The 22,924-nt window shown below is 36.4% G+C and overlaps 1 protein-coding gene across 3 annotated transcripts in view; it reads right to left on the bottom strand.

Moving 5' to 3' along the window:
- Nucleotides 1-892: 892 nt before the first annotated feature.
- Nucleotides 893-22,924, bottom strand: part of PIK3CG (phosphatidylinositol-4,5-bisphosphate 3-kinase catalytic subunit gamma) — a 34,714-nt gene continuing 12,682 nt past the window's right edge. For 2 of the 3 annotated variants that reach the window (XM_064505643.1, XM_026097639.2), the window contains exons 3-11: nucleotides 22,212-22,277; nucleotides 21,876-22,101; nucleotides 18,415-18,518; nucleotides 16,614-16,760; nucleotides 15,806-15,896; nucleotides 10,781-10,911; nucleotides 10,046-10,157; nucleotides 7,935-8,092; nucleotides 893-2,746 (exon numbers count right to left, since the gene is read on the bottom strand). In XM_064505643.1, coding sequence (XP_064361713.1) covers nucleotides 2,465-2,746; nucleotides 7,935-8,092; nucleotides 10,046-10,157; nucleotides 10,781-10,911; nucleotides 15,806-15,896; nucleotides 16,614-16,760; nucleotides 18,415-18,518; nucleotides 21,876-22,101; nucleotides 22,212-22,277 — 1,317 coding nt within the window. In that variant the 3' untranslated portion in view covers nucleotides 893-2,464. Of the gene's footprint in view, nucleotides 2,747-7,934; nucleotides 8,093-10,045; nucleotides 10,158-10,780; nucleotides 10,912-14,482; nucleotides 14,680-15,805; nucleotides 15,897-16,613; nucleotides 16,761-18,414; nucleotides 18,519-21,875; nucleotides 22,102-22,211; nucleotides 22,278-22,924 lie in introns of those variants that run through there. The other variant, XR_010387521.1, reaches the window with a different exon arrangement.

The following is a 22,924-nucleotide window of genomic DNA, read 5'->3' as shown; positions in this document are numbered from 1 at the left end:
AATAATATTAGGCATAACAGGAGGAAAGGATGTTAACTGAGACCTACTCAAAAATTTAGTAATTGGATCTCTCTGCATGCTATATTAGAGCTTGTGAAAAATGTGTTTAGTGACTAATTTACATTTCCTGTTGTATAGCCATTATGGAAAGGCTTGAACATTGTGAATGCTTGGTGTATTGAGAGTGTGTTTGTGCACTGGGCCCAAACTCTGCACAACATTAGGCTCAAACTCAGGAAACTGTGGTTCAACTCTCTGCTCTGCTAGAAGCAGTTGTCCTAAAGTTAGAGCTTTCAAGATGTTGGGTAGGTAACCACGACTGCATGGAGCAAAGCCCGTGCTCTGCACACCTCCTCCTGATACCAACAGCTGCAAGAGTATGGACTGGGAAAGGAGGACGTGTACCCGTGCCCAAACTCCAGTGTGCCCCAGCCACCATCTCACCTGAAAAGCAGTTCCATTTTATTCATTAAACAGGAACAAAACGCCCCTATAAAGTGGTAGTGTTCTTTGCATGCTTTACAATTATAATAATTGGAGTACTAAAACTATAGACTCTTAAAAATTAAGATATCTCATTAATTCTAGAGAGTTACTAATATGGAACTAAAACAATTCCTCTGAGTGGGACTTTGAATATAATTCCTTAATGAGATTATATAGTCTTTGAATAACTGGGTAAAAAAATATTTACAGGTATTTTGGGAAAAACTGCTTATTCATGAATGATAATCAAATGTATAGGACAGGCCAATTTATTTCAGACCTACAAAACACAGATCTAAAAATATCATTTTACAGCCAATATTCACCATTTAGTTTATATTTTAGTATCATCTTAAGCCTATCTTGCACAGGATAATTATGTAACTGAACAACAAAATAGCCAACATTTTAAATTTTTAGATTTCTTTATCTAACTCTACAAATATACACCAAAATGTTGTTGGGCACAGTAACCAATTAAACATCTACATTTCAAAAAAGGACTGGATGTATCTCATAACTGAGACATGAATTACAGTACATTTATTAAAAATCCTTCAAGAATACACTCAGTAGTAACAGTGGTAGCAGTAGTTGAAATCTTAACAGTTCTGTGAAATGATCGAAGCAATGATAACAGAATTAAAAAATTCAGTTAATCATTTAAAGGTAATGTAAAACCCATGTAAAACTATAATGAAAGAAAAAATTACATGGACACAAGTGCAAAAAAGCAATACTGTAAGCCATCATTTCTCTTTGGTAAAAATCAATTTGCAGGAAGTATACCATAATAATTCAAGTCAAAAATTAATTCATGCTATATACTTTTTTCTTTTTCTACCACAGGCAGATTTGATGATTTGCAGGTATCCTACAGTAGAGAAGGTAAAATTCTACTTAACACTGCCCATTTTTTTCCTCTTTAAGTTTAAATATTGAAATTAAAAATAATGATTCTTTTTCTTTCATAAATAGCTTTTCAGTAGTATAGTCTCTTAAACAATTTAAAAATAAATAGCAAAATATACACAATTTCAAAGATTACATTTAATTCCTGATAGGTATATCCTGAAAATATATCACCAAAGAATAAATAACCTTTGGGTTTCTCGAATATTTGGTAAAATGTCAATTACTCTTATATAAGGAGTTTTCTCTAAGGAAAAAGGAAGTACCATTGCTTTTTCTACAAAGCTCTCACTATACAGGTGGAATTGCAGTAACTTTATGGTAAGAATATAACTTGAAATATAATATGAGTATTCCCCATTAAAAAGTACAGTACAAAACTTTCAAAATTAAGAATTTGAGGTTCAAACCTGAGGAACTTCCAGGTAACCATGAAGTCAAGCGCAGTTGCGCATGTCAGGAGGCTACAAAAATGGTAACATAATTTCCTCCAGCAGTGGAGTCAGAGCTGTTCTCTACTGATAATATTACTAAAAATCAGAAAGAACAAAGTGTTAAGGAAGGGACAAAAGGGAAGGATGTGTGCTACTTGAGAGCAAGCCCTCCTGAAAAGGAAAAAAAAATTTCCTACAGGGATTTCAATGTGACCATAAATTTTAGATAGACTCTTCTCCACTTGAAGGGCTTGACCCTCATGAATGACTAAGACAATGTCACGGAGAATCTCTATTTCAATTTGGAGGTTATCATCTTACTCAAGCTCCTCCTTCATATTTATCTGAAATTATTAATAAAGAAAAAATAAAACTGCAGGCCACATAAGCAAAGCAACTAGTTAACAGAATCCAGCAATTTTCAGTGTCATTAGACATTGAAAAAAAAGAATCTTAACTGCAGGAAGATCTTCTGGCAGGGCAAGCAAAATTTCTTGCTTTTTTAGAAGATCTATTTCAGCTGCCAGCAAAGTAAAGGCAAATTTGACTGCTCATTTATTAGGAATGCATAAATAATAACATATAGATTCACTAAGTCCCTATTCACACCTACAGTAAATTTACATGAAACATTAAGCAGAATGCTTTTCTACTCCTTGTTTGATTCCAAGCACAAGATGCAAAAACCAGTTAAATTGCACAGTCCAGCCCTTATCTCTGCAAACCTCTATCTGATCAAGAAAATGCTTTTTAGCATCTTCTTCGCTCTTCCCTACTGTCAGCGCATCCCGAATATATTCAATATCTTCTTTGCTGGTTAATTGGGGCATTCCAGTCATTAGCATCATGGAGAACAGGATGATCAGCAGATTTGTGTGATGTCGAAGAGCTAAATAAGCCTTCGCACATACGTCCTGAAAGAGAGAAGGAATGTTTTTGTTAATTGATGAGGTGAACTGAAAGGGATTGTTTTAGGAAGTTCCTAGGAACTTAGGTATGAACTACTCTCACTAATCAACCATATAAAATTACTAATATATGTCAGAGAGAGGAAGATCCAATAGAACTGTTCATTTGAGCAGAAACATTAAGCCGACTTCTGCATCCGTTGCTCATTATTACTCCATTCATTAACATACCTTGAGGCATGAAGTACTGGTTTGGTGTAAAAACTAAAGGCTCTTTTTAATAATATTATATGAATTATTAAAGCATAAAACCTTGGCTTCACAAAAATTTCAAATTAATTTCCCCGTCATATAATCTCTTTCTGTGACTGTTAAAGAGACATCAATAATTTGTTGTCTTCCTTTACGATTGGTATATTCCCAGTTGAAGACACTGGGATAGCAAGTGATACTGAAAAGAGCAGCACCTCCAGGGGGACTATTTCTTCATTTTTATATATATACGTCTATAAACTTTTCAGAGGCGATGGCTTGTTTAATGGAGAAGATTTTTCAGGCTTGGCCTTCTGAGAAATTTCATCTAGCTCTATTTTTAAGGCATGCTGCCTCTCTGTAGGACTGCCATGTTTATGTACAATTCTGTCATTCAGGATTCAATGGGTTATTGTTTTTGTTATTGCTTTATCACTTCCATTTATAAGTAATTTGTGCTTAACAACATAAACTTTAGAAGAATGAAATTTCTACAGCTTGAAAAAACCTACGATGCCTTTTAAAATAATATTTAATGGTGACTAGCACATAAACTGAAATCATCATTTATTATATTAAATTTGTTAGTCATTTGCTTTCAGAAATAACATTTTAAGGGAAACAATGCAATGAAGAACTGAATTGAACATTAGAATGTTAAATTGGGCCTGTAATGCAGTAATGTAAACAGATGAAAAATATTTCCAAGAAAGTTGTTGCTATTAAAACCAAAACTAAGCAATGTTGACTTTCACCCAATTAAATATTCAGATCAAGCTTTCCAAAAATTTACATGAATTCATTTAAAAATTCTTAAGAAATACAACCCATTTCATATAAAATTCTACCAAATCTCATTAGTGCTGTACAGCTGTTTATTTTTGATGAGCTGTGTGCTACTTTTCTTCCTTAGTAACAGCAGGAATTGCACAAATAATCTTAATGTCTATCACTGTTCACATCAGCAATATCAGGACAACCAGACAAGTTAGAAAGATACTACAGAAGCAAGATGGTCTGTTGAAAATCTGTCTGTAGGGTTTCTTTTTTCCCCTCTATTGCCTGGGCCCTTGTATCTTTCACTCTAAGTTTCCAAATAAATCCTGTCCTAAAATAAGACCACACTTACAAAATCTAACTCTGGCAAAGCAGAAGATGAATTGCAATGGTCAAAGCACAACTTACAATAGAAAACACCTTCATCTTTTTATAGGGATTACTTTCTCTCTGTAACACCAGAGAAAAAGAAATTCTGCTGTGTATATCAACTTCAAATAGCGAAATCTTGTCACAAAAGTTAGTGTGTGTTTTGTTCCCCTTGAAAGAGATGAAAGCTCTTTATAGTTATATCAAAGAAGGTTTTACATTTCTCTATGGATGATATATCTCACCGCTGCTGGTGTCTGAGACAGAAGAACAATTACGCAGTCAAGAAACGGGCCTGCCAGCATCTCAAAAGCAGTCTAAGAACTCAAAAGAGTTTTAAAATCTGCATCTACTTGTTACAGTTATTTATTCACGCAGGAACAGAACAGAATTTTGAATTAACGCCTTCTAAGAAAACTCGTTTTTACACTTCTGAGAGAGGCAGAGAGAACCAAAAATAATGCACGCATATGCGTCAAGGGTACGTAGATGTTTACCATGGGATTAAGAAGCAAACTGCTAACTAATCCAAGGTCACAGGCAAAATGAGGGGAGCTGAGGAAAACTCAAAATCCCCCTGTATAATAGACAACAGAGAATAATTGCTTATTTTGAGATCCTGAAACTGTCCTAAGTATTAGCCTCCTAAAGGTCAGGCATTTTTATAATAGGAACTGTCCAAGTTCACTTACATAGGCCATATCTTCCCAATACGGTATACTACAAAAAGTATTTGTCAATGATGAACTGTACGCCCTTCTTTCTGTCACCTTTCTTTGAGAATCATATGCATGGGCTTTTGTAAACAAATGGTACAACCACAAGAAATTATTTGATTAGTACTGAAAATACAGATCAATGTATTCATCAGAGAATGTCTGCAGAGTAAAGTAATGAAAAATGAACAAATAAATTAAAATAAAATAAAAATGAATTGAAAATTCAGTGGAAACACTGGCAAAGAAAAAAACAGGTTAACTAATAATAACTAGGTGTGCAAAGCTCAAAAGACTAAGATGTAAGGTGAGACTCTCTCAAGGGTTTCTACAAATGAGAAGTAAAAATGTTGCATGTATATACTGGTAAAAGAGTCGCATGGATTCCAGCCAGAGGCTGGAAAGAAAATGTCATCACATTTGATACTTAAAACAAGAGCATTCTGGAAACTACTACAGCAGCTATAAAATTCACTGATGGGACAGAAACATACTTGCCATGCTCTGCTTAAACAAATTTTTGCGGTTAGGACAGAGGGCCATCAAATACTGCTTTCTATTAAATATTTCTGTAATGTCATTAATAGCCTTCGGCATCTGAATTTCATTAAACCATCACGAGGGAAACAAACAAAAAGGGAATCAAAATTCAGACTAAACTAATAGAAATGAACTCCATTGCTAGATTACAAACAGTTGCCATGCCACTGACAGTTTTAAAAGTTCACTAACACGTAACTATACTGCAACGGTCTTTAATCAAAGTTACTTGTGTAGTTAGTTTCCTCTGACCCATGCAATACATTTTATGACTATAATGTCTGTATGGACTGTATCCAACAGATGAAGAGAAATAAAACCAAATAAAACCATAGATATTTTAAAATAGTAAAAACACCAAAGCATGTAAAAACAAAGGATTCCTCTAAAGTACAATATATTTTAACATAGCTGAAGTACAAATTAGTGAGAGATGCACTTAAAATTAATGATGGATAAATGATGAGACTTTTCCATTAATATTTGAATGAGTCAGCAGGCACAACGAATGAAACCCTCCTTAATAGGAAACATGATAGAATTAGCCAAGTGAAAAGTAATACTATCATTTTGTTTATTTTTGAACTCCGACCATATAAATAAAACATATATTTTCTTACAGCAAAATATGCGATGCATATCTTGCTCAGTGTTACTACTTTAATTGTATGGATGCATTTTACTTTTACTTTTCTTTGTATTGGTCTTTGAGACAGCCTTTTAATGTACTATCAGAATAGCAATTTATAAACAGTACCTACTGCAGCAGAACTGTAAATTAACTTAAATTTTTTCAGTCGTTATTGCTGTTGTCTGGACCAGGTTACACACCATGGTCATGGATCAAAAAAGTAAAGCACATCATCACTTTCATCTGGTTAATGGTATTAGTGGAAATGATACTTGCAATATCGCACCATTCCTAAAATGTCTGCATGAGTGGGATGGGAGCAGCATTTACTTCAGGAATTTATACCAGAGTGATAAAATTTTGTATTCAGTCAAACTCAGCACTTGCTGCTATATTATGAAGGTATAGCTTATTGGAGAGTGGCTAAGACCAAGATCTCCTCCTATTGCTTTTGTATTCAGGCTGTGAAGTAAAGGTCAGACATTCTCTAAAAAGCTTGATGATCCATGTCTACTAACACAACTTTACCTCACTGAACACATAAGGAAGTTACTACTAATCTTCCAATCCTCTATTAGCACACTTTCATATTTTCAACTATTTTCTGCTTCCAGACCGGAGGTCTTCTGTGAAATGACATATCCCAGTTTTGGTGTTTCAGCCTCCCACTTGCACATGACTTACAGCAGTAGCAACAGCCACCCTGATTGCACATGGTACAGCTCACAAGCTTCTTTAAGAATGTGGGCTCTGCATTCCTGTTTTCCACAGCACAAAACACCTTGCTTTTGATTTGTTTGAGCTACAACCCCCCTTCACAACATTAGCATTGTCATAAAGCTTGTCCTTGTGCAAAATAAAGACTCCAAAATAGTAGCTGGTTGTTTACATAAATTCAGAAGTTTGGGTCTGAGGATGGCAATTGCCTCATTATTTTCTGTATGACCATGTATATGTTCAGAGATACATATGTTCAAAGTGATGTATTCACTATCCAACAATAGGAACCTTAACTAGGTACTTAGATTAGAAAACCAGACTATTTAGCAGCACAGAGAGATTAGTTGATCTGGAGGGAGGTCCAGAATATCTAAATTAGGACTCTGCTCTGACTCAGTCTAGAGAAGACTTTTTATTTTGATAATATAGAGAACTTACTTTCTAAATCAGGTGCAAATTTAAAGCCCCTAAGGATGAGCACAGGAACACCAGTCCATACCTCTGCCCAGCCATACTCTCAGCCATTCCAATAAACGTAGTAAACAGCATTTTGCTTTGTTCCCCAACCCCCTACACAATCTTGCAAAAACACAACTATTTTTGAGGGACTCACTTGCAAGTAAAAATTACAGTAGAATAGATTTTTAACACCATTCTTTTCTTTCAGAGGATAAGTCCATCTGCATCACAAACCCCAAATCTGACACAGTAGGATAACCGCAAATTTCTATTCAGATGCAGTAGGCTGATCCCCAGAAAAAGAGGGCAGGATCAGGAGAGAACAACCCTGGCATAGTCATCTGCGGAATGCCTAGCACCTGCTCATACTACACAGAACACTCCGGTCACTGCCATTAGGCTACTCTAACTTCTCAGGTACTGAGGCCCTCTACAAAGTATTTTTCAATCAAAAGAAGAAAGAAAGAAAGGACTGCCCATCTGGTCTGCTGATAGCTAACGCTTTTGGAAGTGGTTTTGTGGATATCTGAATTCTAGTTCCCATAATGTTATAGATAATTTTTGCTCTTAGCTGGGTCTAAGGTATCTCAGAATTGTATTATGATTCAGTGAAATTTTATTAACATAATCCCCAGGAGACCAGACCTTTGAAGACTAAGGCACTAATGCCTTAGTCTCAGAGGGTAAAAACACTGCTTAATTGATTTACAGCTAAATATTAACTCTTTACCTGAAATTTATGGAAATGGAGACTTGTCTTCTTTCCAGAAGTCCCCATGACAAACAGAAAATCTGGAGTCAGCACAAAAGGAACTCTTTCCTTATTAATTCCAAGGAAGCTTTTATAATTCCCAAGAATATGTCCAAAATCAATATGAAAAAGGTTACCTTGATAAAGAGGAAGAGAAGTCAAGGTTAGGCTGAAATAAAATAACTTGCAGTAACACTTAGTATTTACAATACTACTAACAAACTGTTTTTGGTATGTGCGCTCAGTCTTTAGTTTAGAAGACAAGGCTATTTGCTTTTTTACATATATAATTCTGTTTCCTTGACAAAGTTACTTTTTATTTATCTTTGTCAGCCTTTAAAAAGCTGGCAGAACTGGTGTATTTTCTAAACACACACAAACAACTTTTCAAAAATCAAGCAAGTATAGCTTGTACATCCAATCCATAACAATGCAGATCCCAGCACATCAGTATATGGAAAAAGCTTGTGGATTATGTTACAAACTCCCTTGGGATTTTGGCACTATCCTGCTCCTTGGACTCAAGTTGGTCACTAGAAGATGCTTCTTTCTCACAAATCTGCATCACCAATTTCTAAAGCATCTTGTACATGCAGAATAAGTTTGCACTGTCACCCTTTGGACAACCTGGAGAGTTTAGTAGGGCATTAGGTCCCAAGAAAGTGACAAAAAATCCCATTTTAAGGATCATTACACTTACAGGAATGGAGTGCCCTGCTGCTCTCCAAATTACTTTACTACTTTCATTAGCAGTCAAAATGCAAGGATAAAAGAGTATGTTTACTTAAAAACAGAGATTTGCAGTAATGGAAAATGCATACTAAAAGATAAAACATCAAATTATATAAGCATATACTTAATAGTGATTCTTAGATGAAGCATCCTGAAATATTCCAGCATTTCAGACAGTTTCTGAGTCCTCATGACCTACCCCAGATGACACACATTGCAGAGTGCATCCTTCTTCCTTCTATTGGTTCAAGACAGCTCCTGTTGAAGACACTGTGGCTAACCTGCTCCTGCTCATGACAGAATGACCTTTCTTTTTCTCTCTCCCTTCCTACTGACCTGTCCCTCATTCTCTGTAAAAGGGCATTGACATTATATGATATAGTATATATAGTACTATATTCAGTAATGTTGAAATTAAATCATTTTTTTGTCTTCTTTTCCTTAAGAACTTCTGGTGAGCTTTTGTATTGCAGTCTTCAATTAGCTCATTTCTGCCTTCAGGCTACTTTCTTCTCTCCAGCCTTCTAAGGACAACTAGTAAAACTTTAACTGTCATATGATTAATATTAAGTATACAGTCTTCTAACTAAGCCCAAAAGTATTTTCTGTCTCTTAGCATTATGTAAAGACTAATTACAAAGTATCAAGATCAAGAAACTGGAAGTGAATATCTCAGACTAAATAAAAATCCGCAGGTACTGCTCATTTTCGGTCCTTTCTGGGGATTCCATAATTTTATTCCAAGAATAAAATCAGGGATAAAACAATGTGCAACCAAGGAAATAACTCCTGAAATTTGTAATATAAAAATTTAGGTTCCTTCAGGAGGTTTTGCACCATCCCACAGACTTTAGTTGCAAAACACGAAACTTCTAGGATTTTCTATATGGGTATATAAAACATTAATGTTCCTTGGAAGTGAAAACTTTCCAGTAACATCTAAATTCTGACATCAGATACAAGTCCACTGAACACAGAGCCACATCCATACTCCAGACAGGTGAACAGCTGTCATTACATCTGGCTTTTATCTTTTTTGGCTTTTAGATCTTATGTCTAGGTGAAAAACGAATTTTACATTTCACATACATTACTTTGTAACAAACTCGCCCTTAGAAAAGGATCACCTTATTAATGACAAATATCTAGAGCCTATTTGAAGGCCAAAAGGGGTGACAGTAGGTTTCAATGCCACAGGACGACTTTAACTTCTAAGTAAGGCTGACAGAATTAGATTGTGTCCCTTCATTCATTGTTAAATTTATTATTTATTAAATTTAAATGTATACCTAGTGAAGTATAGCCAGCCTCCACTTGTTCTATGTAATTCTTAAAAAGAAGAAGAAATAAAACCTCACCTGTTTCTGTAATCATAATGTTGTCATTGTGTCTGTCTCCTATTCCAAGTACAAAGGTTGCCACACAGTAACCAGCACAAGAATAAACAAATCTTTCCACAGCTGCCTGAAACTACAAAAAAAAAAAAAAAAAAAAAAAACTTAGATATGTTAAATGCTTCAGGGCTAAAAAACTAACACTCCTTCAGTCATTCTCAAAGTCATATGCCTTTCTGTAGACATGTATCAATCAAAAGTTAGACAACTCTCTTATATAATACACTTGCACAACAAAGATTAAGATCACTACCCCGCATCATACTTGATATGCTGCAACAGCAGGCTCTATCCTTTAACACAGATAAAATAAGCATACAGTTATCCACACTTTTATGAGAAAAAAGCAGGAAGAAAGCTTTAGTAGCAAAGAAGTTGTGGGTACCCAAGCCTGCACTTACATCCTCTATGCCACACTGCCTTTCAGTTTTCCTAGATGTCCTTTCAATCTGCTCCCCATGTATCACTTGTAAATACCACTGACAAAGGAGTCATTTCTAAAGCATCTTGTTACTCAGGAGCCTGACTGCCAGCTGGATGCAGAAAGCTCTTTCGCAGAAACTCACAGCTGGGTACAGGGAAAAAGAATGGTTTTTTTTCAAACTCGTCTAAGTAACTCAAACACAACCTTATGGGCTCTGGGCTCCTAAATTACTTGGGTACATTTGAAAATCCTACTTAAGAATTCAAACAACTCACCTTTTCTTCAATCACACATCTTTCCTTGAGCCACTGGTTTAGTATTTCATCCTTAAATGCACCAGTGTTGCCAACTGTGCTCTGTTGAATTTTGGCAATTGTTGTAGCATCTTTCACAATTTCGATCATTCCTAAAGAAAACAAGGGAGAAATAACAATTTATATTAAATTAATATTACAGCATCTCAAAATATGCAAAATTACATTTAAAGCAGCATTTTTTAAACCAATGGCACAATTTCATAGGTTGCAAGCAGATATTTATTTTGCATTTTTGGTTCATGTTCATTCCCAGTTGAAGCTAGCCAGAGTTCATAACTAACTTGGCAATCCTGAACTCTTCCCTGAGAATGTAAAACCTTTTAAAATGAAAAGAATCACATGACGAGGTGAGACCTGCTGTTTGAGGCTTCACCAGAGTACAAGAGCTAGCTCTCCTGTCCTGATCCCTTGCATGAGCCCAGGTAGCATTTACATTTCCAGCAGCTTCTCTCCAACTTCATAAATCTGGCTGCAGGAGGACTGAGGAGCTGAAGAGAAGCTGCAGCATTACAGTACCCTGGCAACACACATGTTGCCAGAGCTGTGGCAGAGGAGCAGAGCTGGAGCTACACGGTGACGTGTACCAACGGGATTGTTGGTGGAAAGCTCTGGCTTCTGGGACCTGGAGTTCAGTAAGAGTCAGTAGGAACACACCGTTCTTCATCAGGAGAGCAATGCAATCAAATAACCAGCCCATTCCTGCTGGGCAAGGGACAGTGAACTGTAGGCAAGTGTGAAAGTCCCTAAACTGAACAGATCCTCACAGAGGCAACTCAGCACCTCACAGCAACATGGTGCAGAAACAAGGACTTGCACTGTTCATGCTGACAAGGCGTGCGATGAAGAAGCTGGAGAGAGAAAGCAGAAACAGAGGCTGTAACACAACTCTTCTCTGCAGACACACTAGCAAATGCAGACTGCCCTTGTGCTGGGCATGCCAGTATGAGGAAAGGCCAGTTTTTAGCTGAATTGATTTGGGAACGGGAAATATGTTTTCTTTCTCAGGATTAAGTTCAACAGGGTCTTCTAGTAAAAGCTTGGATTCAGCCCTAGCTCAAAGAAAAGCAAGCAAGCAAAAATAACCCTTCCTCCTGAAAGGGATTCAAACCAGTTTCTGATCTGGATTCGTCTCCCTGCCTGAAACTGATGAATTTCTACCTATTCACATTCTTACTCTTTTGCATTTACTGTATTTTCTGTAATGTTTTCAATAACAGAAAGACAAAGTAGTAATCTTTTCCTGGCCTTCACCCACGGCTAATTTCCCCCCGGAGGTATTTCTCCTGTCTTGAAAGTGATGAGGTTTTGTTTATAATAAAATTATTGTGGAAATATGACTGCCAAACAAGAAATTTAAAAGCTCTGCACTTTGGTCTGTGGTTGTCAAGTTGCTGTTTTCCTCCTCAGAGCAAGTTCCAGATCACAATCCAGCTATTAAAAACACTTCCCTTGCCTGTGCTCACGAATCTCCCTTTACCAGCCAAGAGCTTCTCAATTCCAGGGGAATGGAGCTATTGCAGGAGGCATGTTCTGCTTCTCTTTGCATTTAAAGTTCTCCCAACATAGCTATGTTCATTAGCAGTGTGAAAAATCCATAGATTTTAAAGCAGATGCTAACAAAAATACTGTGCTGTTCATTCTCCAGTGCAGTGCCAGAAGAGTGGTATAAAAGTGCCAAAACACTGGTATAAAACCTATACAAAATGTTGTACAGCTTACTTTGTCAAGAAAGTACTTTAAAGGTATCACAGTAACAAATCATTTGCTGGAACAAACAGTATAGCTCTACTGAAAAACTTTTTGAAATACAGACATGCCTCTCAGTAGGTATGGTTAGTCCTAGAGAAGGCTTCAGTAACTGCAACAGAAGATCTCAGCTGGGCTGTATTCCGTGGGGAGCAAGTGCTGGTGATCTGTGGTACTAAAGCAGGTGACTTTTACATTATGTGCCAGCTTGACATTTTTAAAGTTGGCAGTGATACAATACAGTAAGCAGTGGTAATCACCCCATGAAGCCAAGAACATATATGGCTATGTCAGAAGGAGTGAAAATAGGGCACAATCTTTTATCCATGATACATGGAAGAAAAAAGTCTTCCTACTGAGGTCTATTTGGCAGCAGCAGTGGAGAGTACAGATGTGTCCAAAGTTGCAAAACTGCACTGAATACAAATGTCTTCAACAGATTGGGAAAGATCTGCACAGGAGGCAATGCCAGCCAGGTACTGTGAAATCTGGAAGACACCTGGCTGTCTCCCTACGCTCAATGTAAAATGGGGTACTGTCCTTGTGTCACCACACAGCCTCAGAAACTGCCCCAAGTTTCATGGAAAACATTAAGTGGGAAGGAAGAACAAGCCTGGAAGAGGACAACAACTGAATACTGTGGAAGCATGCCACTACTCTTTGTTTTTGTTCCAAACAAGCATAGGCTCTACATCAAAGGGTCCCACACTGAGTATTACTAATTTAGGCTGCAAGTATTCTCAGCAAACTGAACAGGAACTGTTATGTGGTTAACCATGCCCCACTGTGGTGCTGAGGGGAAGCTTAATTCTTAGATCTCCCACATGCATATAGGAAAATAAACAATTATTTCCTTGAAATAAAAGAATGGGGAGTCTATTAAGAATTCATGAAAGAATAATGAAGTCTGTAAGTTGAATTTAAGAATATTATAATCACTGACACAATTCCTTCACCTTCCTCCATTATTTCAATGTTTTAGACTGCTTTAAGATGATTTCTACAAAATTAAATTAAATCCTAAAATCTCTCTAAAAGCATAGCATACCTAAAAGGAGAGGTAACCCCCCGCCCCAGCCAGCTCTCCTTATATTTACAGTTAAAGTGCAATTAGTATTTTGATATATCATGTTCTGTTTCCTTTATTATTACAATTTGATCAATACTATTTATTTAATTTGAAAGCACTTACATAGGAAAAAGAAAACTCTCTTGTGTCATACTATGTAGTGTTTTATCAGTGAATTTGGGTTTTCCGCATTGCTGAGAAATCTTGAAGCCAAAAGAATGGATGATAAAAATTTTATGTAGCAATGTATTTTAGAGAGGAAGTACATTACAGACATATATTAAAAGAGTTTTAATTTTACTGGGACTCAGTTCATTGTTCTTCTATACATAAAGCCAAATATATTGCATAAAAAAGGGAGAACTAAAAAACTGGTGATCAGGGGAGATACATGACAGTATTTATTTTAATCATTATTTTATCAATTCATGCAGTTACTATCATACTGCCTGCTACACAGGTGACAGGACTTAACAAACTCACTAATTTTAACACATGTTCAAGCTCTGGGTAAATTACACATCTGTACTTGCAAACCTCTCTCACTGAGACACTGGCTTTAAGAGCCAAAGCATTTTTTTCACCACAACAGCTTAATAGCTTTGGGGATGGCCCGTTTTTGTAAGACAAGGAGGCTTTCCTCCAGCTAGTTGTTTGAGAACTGGTCAGCATAATTGACTCTACAGTCAATTCTGCATTATCTAGATACTAGGAAACTGGGATAATGTAGATACAATTTGAATGTGCTAGGGTGCATAATATATGAAGAATCAGTTTGGAGCCATCAGGATGTATGAATTGTATATCAGTTTGGCTTTAATGGATCTAAACTGACTCTTCCGTACCTGATCAGGCTGCTCTACACATCATCACACTGTTCTCCAGGAAGCTTTTAAGCAACTCTTTGATCTCTCTCACCATGAAGTCTGGAAAATTGATCATTTGTGCTGCAGGAGCTATGCCCACTGAGGAATATTGCCCACACATGTGTTGAGTAGTGCAGTTGCTTCTACATAGTTTGGGTAGTATGGGGTATGAAGTTCTGGTCAGAAAAAAACATAAATGTTTTGCTATTTTAACCCTTTTTTCTATTTTATTCTTATCAATACATTAAAATATATTCGGAATAAGTCATTTGCTTTCACTGCATTTTAATACCAAATATTGTTATTAAAGGTAAATTTATAGCAGGATCCAAACAGTTGGACTTGCAGAGGAACCACTGGCAGTTTAGTTAGGCTAACAGTAAGAGGATACCCATCAGAAAGGCAGAAAACACTCCTGAGACACTACTGTGATGGTGTGCTCCTTCCCCCCCACCCCGGTGTGCTCTCTCCCCCTCAACCTGACCTCCTTCAAACAGCACATAGGCAGGGGCTAACTGAGCATGTGCCAACTAAGACCTGTCTAGCATGGAAATATGATTATGAGTCAATCATCTACCCCCCCATAAATAGGGGGCAGCCCAGAGCCCATTGAGCTCTCCTGCATAGCAGCAGGCTGCACTGCAGAACCTCCTCTTGATCAGGGACACCTCTCAAGGTTACTCCTCGAGGTCAAGAGATTCCTTACCCGTGACAGATCCTCAATAAGTGATTAATAGTGTGCTGAAACTTTGCAAACTTTGTGAAACTTTGCTAGGTTGTATCTCTGATTGATTGTGCACATAATCCCTTAGACATGAACCGTTGACCAAGTCTCCTTTGCACACTTTTCACATAATTCTTAGACATAAACTGTTGGCCAAGTCTGGGACTAGGACTGGATCCAGCCACACCCAGGCTCCTCTGAGGAGGAGTTTGGAAAGCAAGGGGGTCCTTTCTGAACCTTGTGACTCAATGGGAGGGTCTCCCTGACACTGTCAACAGATCCTGTCCTCCACGCAGTAAATAACTGGGTGAATCTTGCCACTGAACCTCATTAAATCATTGTCTTATTTACAACTGCACTTTGTTAAGTCACTGTCTTACCGCAATAAAACATAGCACTGCTCTTACGAGTAAAGCGCATTGCTGCACTACTCTGCGACAACTACTGAAGACTGCTCACCAAAGGCTTGAGAAGTAGCGGTTCATCTCAGGACCACAGTCTATACTAGAACAGTCCTCCTATACACAACTTCTGTAACTACGGTATTCCGAGTTTCTAATCTCATTGTGATCTCATACCTATTTTGTTTCCAGTAGAAATACAACCATATGGTAACAAACAAAGGTCCAAAGATTCTGCTTCCCAAATGGATTCCATAATTCGAAGAATCTAGTTGTAAAAACAAATATATACACTTTAAGTTATTTCAAGTTGTTTGTGCATTAATTATTATTCACACAAATAACCCTACCCAGATTTCTGAGATGAGGCTAAACTTACTTGTCTATTTTACAGATTAAGAAAGAAAGCGTGCAGCCATTCAAGTTGGAGAACCAGGGTTTATATTTCCTAATCTGTCCTGTGTCCAGGCAATCTCTACTTAAAAAATCTCTTTTATGATTTCCACATGAGCACAGATTCAACACATTAGCAGGTACGTCCACCTTTTTTCCATAAATATCCCCCAAAGTGCTAATAAACTAGTCTGTTTGAGCAATCACTGAGATATTACCAGAGTGATGCTACTTACCACTTTGTTTTTATTTTGTAACTTCATCCAATACATAAATAAATCAGAAAAGTTATTCATCAGAAAAACAGGCCATCTAGTGCTATGTAACATATTCTTTCTCTAGACCACCAAAATGTGAATATGGCAGGAGAGAACAGGGTAACAGTAATACAGAAAACTGTAGTATAGAAAAGAAAATCCAGTTTTGATGTCAGCTGCTGTCATACACAATTTAACAAATGAAAGACCTCGTATTTTATGCGTACCATAAGGATAATGTACACACACTTCTGCAAAGTAAAAAGATTTTTAAATATAAATTTTGTTTACAATATTCATTTTAGACCTTCAATACAGCATTTTAGCTATCATACCTGTAAAATAAGCATGTCCTGTCGGAGGTCATCTCCGTGTTTGAAGATAATGCCTATGGTTTCATTTGACAGGGCTGTGGGATCTGCACATTTAAATTCAAGCCAGAGGGGCTTCTTCTTGGATGCCATTACTTTGCATTTTTCTATCTGTGAAAGATAAACTTATTGCTAGGCACTGTACTCAAACATCAACACAACTGACCTCTTTAAACATCAGCTATAGAGTAGTGTACCAGCTTCCAATCAGTTACACCACAGGAAACACACTGAAAGCATGTGTAAAGAATGGCACTCACTTGCCACATAAAGCTTCTGAACCTGCAAACTTTTAATGCTCTCCATAATAAAGGAGCTGGAAAAAGCCCACTTTGACCCTCTGAAACTGGATTTAGCTTGTAAATCTGGTTCAGGCTGAAAGAACTTGTAAACTAGGAATAAGAGATTCTGACATCACTGGCAAATATGGAAGCTCACAACAGCCCTTTAACAGATGTTTTGCAAAACAGGAAAATTAGAGTTGCCCAATGCAATTTACCATATCATCCTCTCCCATGACTTCCAGTGACCTGGATAAGAGTGACTCAGATCCCAGACTGCTTGATTCTATTCAATTCCCTCCATTCAGTCAAATTCAATGGCATTTGTGGAAGTAATTCAACAGAGTCATTCATAAAATAACAGATAAAACCTCATTTAGTTTTATTACATTTTTAATCTTCAGAAGTTCAGCATTGAAACTACTAAAATTGCATTAATGCAAATTTTTTTTGGTCTAATACAAATGTGGTATATAATACTTTCTATTCTAGAATCCCTGGTTCATTGTCAAATATTACTATGTACAATAGAGCCACCTAAAACAATAAGAGCAACTTCACAAGTGAGCATTTGAGAGCTGACAGAATCAATGACATCAGAAAAAAGTATTTTGGAATACCTGTCTCTCAGACTGAGATTCTGAGCTTGCAGTTTAAAAGAAAACAGTTTTTACCTTTTTTTTTTTTTTTTTCAGAAAAGAGGTTATTAAATCTTTGAATTTACTACAAACACAGATTTTGCCTCAAATATTTGGTTTAGACCAGTCAAATCTCAGCCTACAAGGATTTTAACTTTATGGACAATTAACATTTGTTGGAATGAAGATGAATTGAAAGCTTACCAATACATCTTGTTACTGCAAACATTTTTTGTTCATATAATTAAAGAAAAAAAGACTAGGTGCTAGCTCATCTAACTTTGGACATAGCTACTTTCAATTGCTTCCTTTAAGAAGGAAGCTTTTTCTTTAGAAACAGGAATTGTTTCTTTTAGAAATAGCTAAGATAGACATTTTTGTCAGTAAGACCAAGGTCCATACCTAAACCCTTAATGACAGATGTGAATCAAGATAAGCCAAAGAAAGTAACTGCAGGAACAGAGACCAAAAAACAAGTCAGTTAAAGCAGTTTTATACAGGTTTTTAATGCAAAAAAGTCAGTTGCCTGGTTAAATCTTGGATTAAATTAATGGAAAAATCATAACTGCCATTTAAAAATTAGGATTTTATGAGTTGTTGTATTTTTTAGTGCAAGGTGGCACATAGTTGCATTTGGAAAAATGCTTTTAGCTTTTGGAACAAAGACTTACTGAAGCCAAGAAATGCCACAGTATTCACAGTGAAATAAGGTACATTCACAGGCAAAAATCTCAAGGTAAAGGAAAGCGAGATCTTTAGACATTAGCAAAACCTTTTAGCAAATGAAACATACTTGCAGATTAGAGATGTTTCAAATAGCATTTGTACAAACTCAAATGTACTTACCACTAGGGCTCCTGCTCTTAGACCAGGATCATATGGGACTCTAAAACTTTCTGGAAGTTTGCTGTTCTGTAGTTTTTCAAGCTTTTGCCTAAGTTGCGTGATAACTGCAATTGCAAGTAAGAAATCCCATTGGAATCAAATTTGGAAGGAAAAGAGTTACAGCTAATCAAATCAGTCAAGCATCATGATTTAGCTAAAAAAATCCTCAGGTTAGCTACTTTTTAGATTGCTTTCTTCATGTTCTCTCAATTTGAAGAACGGAGGAAAACTCTTTAACTTGCACTACTAATGGTTAGGCTTGTTTCAGACACCTGAGGTTAATGTCTTCAAGCACCACACAAGCAATGAGCCCACTATACAGTGCTACCAGTGCTTGGTGTTCTTAATGCTCCATCTCCAGGGGTTTAGGAGATTATATTAAAATGTCACCTTTCGTTCAGAAAACAAAACAAAACACAGAACAATACACAAAAGAAATATTTTACCCTTATAACTGCCAAGGAAATCTTGAACTCTTCACCCCAAAGGCTCAGAAGTAGCAGGCAATTAAAGCACCCAACATTTTCCAATCTTATTTTAACTTACTTTATTGATCTTGCAGCCTGACTCACAGCTTTTGAACACCTGGCGTCAATTATACTGTGATCAAAAGGACTCCAACTATAGAGATACTGAATTTACTATCCTTCTAAAACTTGTTTCATATTTCAGCCTTGTTAATCTCACAGTCCAATAAAAATAATATTTGCCATTTATTTATATGAACAAGTTCTTTAATATCCATATATAAACTGAATCTGTAAAGCATTTTCATTCATAAAACCTGCATGCTTCTAAATCTTCAGAGTAAAACAGTGTATATATAATACTATATATGATACATTTCATTCATCTCAGCTAGTGGGCATTAGCCACATAAGCAATACATTTGCTATTACTCTTTTAGGACAAAGACCTGAACACTATTCAAAAATAAAACTACAACAACACAGCATAGGTGATAAAGCACTGCAAATATGTGTAAAAGTATTTCTGGAGAAAAAAATCCAAGAGGAAAAGAATATTTTAAATGAGGAAAAAATCTGCTATCAACTCAAGTCAGCCAAGCCAGGAGAATTACCTGAGAAATCAGAGAACACAAATGTGACACCTATCTTAAAGGCTTTCAGAAAAGAACTACCTAGAAATGCCAGGAGACCGATGCAATATCCATTCTGGTAAAAAAATTCTGACAGCAAAATACAGGAGATAGTAAGTGAACATTATAATTAGATACCTTTACTAAAACAAAACCAAACCAAATTTAGGTTGTAGTAAACTAAGCCATGAAATAACTTTTTAAAATATAGTTACTGATTTGCTAGACACCAGGCTCTGGATACAAATGGCTTGATTTCACTAATTCTTCTAATTATCATAGACAATGTAATTTGGAAATCGTATAACAACCAATTCAAAGTAGTAAAGATTAGGAATTAGCTGATTTTAAAATACAACTGAAAGTGTGTGCTAAAAATACTTCCAAGTTGATCTAGCTTAAGAACAAAGCGCTATGCATTTTAAGAGAAGAAACAGCTGCATAGACACATATTTGGAAGAGAGATCATCTAACAGAGTGGTGATGAAAGCAGACAACCTTATATAAGCTGTATTTATTTCTGATCACTTGCTATGTTTAGATATAAACAAAAAGCTTACATGAAAAGTGAGAGAAACATCTTCAGAGCATGACTGCTACTAGAGTACTATGCACCTAATAGGAGGGAATTTATTAAAGAAAAAGAATCCACAAATAGTGGAAGAAGAAAAATATATACAAAAATTAGATGAGACTGTATGAGAGACTGAAATGCAACAGTCCAATACATTCAGACTAAAAGTATAAATATGTATGAATATTGGAAATGGAACAGCAAGGAAGGAGCAATATACTAAAGAAGAAAGGTGAGGAAATACGTTTTTAAAAATTTAACAAGCAAAGGCTGCCTGTAGGAAAAATCATATTCTCAGTAATCTGAGCATAAATTGAATTAGATATATCATTAGCAGGACACTCCATAGTTTTGGGAAGCCTTATTCAGTGAAAATGTCAATTATATAAGTAATCTTTCAACTTCCTGTTGTATATTACATACAAAGATTACTTAATTTCAAAATCTGGTGGGTGTTAATGTGACTGCTTTCTCTTGAAACTTATCTTCTTTTCCCTCATCCTCTTCAAAAGTGGTGTATTATGGAAACCACTGCCAGTACAGAGATGTACATCTGCAACAGCTGTGGGTTACTTCACAAAAAGTAGGATTCTGCCCAAATATGTTTATATTATACAGCACTTACAGATAAATTTAAAATGCTGTTTAGAAAAGATATTTCACATGGAGGTTTAATAAATTCCATAATTTACCCCATAAGATAAACGATACCATATTATATACTTAAGAAGAAATGCATGCTTCATTTAAATTTCTTCTACACAAATAGTATCTCTAAAGAGCCAGTAAGTACAACAATCAGCTCCTCAGGAGACTATGCACTTCTCCAGACAAAGTCTGTAAGAGCACCTGCATCCTGAATATCACCACATTCACCTCTAAATAACCAGAGCAGGAATGACTTTCTGAGCCAAGGACTTCATTGCCTAGGACACATTAGCTTGAACTCATAAGAAGAGCTGGTCTCTCTCTCTCCAGCTTTCGGAACTTGAATGGTGTCATATGCCTTTTCCTTCTTACTCCTAACTCCAAGCAACAATTAACAATGATGATAAACAAGCTCTTAAGGAAAGAAAAAAAAGTAGAAAAACACAGAGGTAAATAGTCATTGCATAACCCTAATGTGGCCTCCAAAGCAGTGCTTACAGGAACTAGAAGTAACAATACCACATGTGTCTCACAGGACTTCTGCTCATCACATTGCGAAGCACCAAAGATGTGCTCTGTATATTCACTGCTGATCCACAAGCTACTTTTGCAGGCTAGCAGAGACTGGACTGGACTCCTCCTCAGTCTTACTCCTCCTCAGAGTGTTTTAGTGACTGTTTAGGGTAAGGCTGTGTTTCTTGGCAAACATCACTTTTTCCTCTTTATTTCCTGTTAATATTTATGTTCTGGGTTGTTTCTTTTTTCAGTGCTGTCATTCAGCTAAGGGTTACGTACAAGATCTTAACTGAGCACTTCCCAGTTACATGGCATAAGAGTTCAAGATCAGTCAAAGCACAGGGCTGTACAAGGTGTCTATAATATTGATACCCTTCCCCGCTTTGGGAGGATAGGGCAAACAAACATATTATTGCTTCAACCCCTATCAACCTACACTGGCAATTTATAAGAAGTAATAATGATGCCCTTTTACAGTAAATTAGGCATGGATTTTCTAAATAAACAGTAATTTTCTACCTAGGTTTTCACGCACAGACGAAAAAAAATAGTATCACAAATAAAGAAATGCCAGTGAGCAAATACCTTGAGAAGTGACATCATACTTTTCTGCAGAAACTGATTTTATCTCCATTGTGACTTTATGCAGCAATTCAATTACTTGAACCTGTTTCATGAAATCCTGCAGCATTGCTTTCCCACAGCCCCTAAGATAGGCTTCCAGGATCACAGCAAACCTCTGTTGGTAGTGCATAGACTGTGCAATCTCGCTTCTTAAAAACCAAAATAAGAAGTGACCAATTCTTTTGTTCTAGAGGTGGAGAAAAACACTAGAATTAGCATACATAGCAATTTCTTGAGAAAGGGTTTTCATAATGCCAGTAGCTTTAACATAATTTGGCTATATTTTGAAGTACTTACTCTCAAACCTCGTTTTAGCAGAAACCTGGCTAACGCACTGTCATGATATGGCTCAAATTTCACAGCCTAAAGAATACAAAAGTAGAAGACAAATGCTATTAACATATTTAAGATTCTGTTGCATTTAAAATTTGCAGATGACATTTACAGACCACTTTGCTGCAGGAGGAGAAACAGTGTAACAAAGCAGAGGTCTTTAGAGAAAGCAGAAAGTTAAGAAAACAAAGCAATGTTTCTTTGTATTTGATTTAACAAGCACTTTTTATTTGTGACAGGTTCTTTTCAGATATATTATTAATGTAGCAAATGAAAGCAACACCAGAACTAGCCAGTGAGACCAATCTGAGCTCATGTATGTCAGTGAAACAAAGCAACATCCTCCTCAGGCAATCTTGGCAGGCTGTAATGAAAAACAGCAAGACTGGACAACAGTCTGTAGATGATCTGCTCATAGAATGCTTGAAAAGATTATCGCCGAATGAATTTTTCATTTGTAATTGTCCTTTAATAAAAAATTTCAATTAAAAACAAATTTTTGACAATATTCACAACTTTAAGACTCAGACACCATGGTTTAATACCTGGTTCCCTACCATTAACAGCACCAAGCACAGCACACAGCAGCAGCTTTGCGGTGCACATAATTTCAAGCATTCTGGCCTTTCGCCCCTAAATGTACCATAAAATAGACTAAAGGCCCTGATACATTTCTG

This window comes from Dromaius novaehollandiae, chromosome 1, assembly GCF_036370855.1.
Source record: "Dromaius novaehollandiae isolate bDroNov1 chromosome 1, bDroNov1.hap1, whole genome shotgun sequence".
NCBI lineage: Eukaryota > Metazoa > Chordata > Aves > Casuariiformes > Dromaiidae > Dromaius > Dromaius novaehollandiae.
Note: the sequence above shows the minus strand (reverse complement) of the source record. Positions and strands in the feature narration are given on the sequence as shown.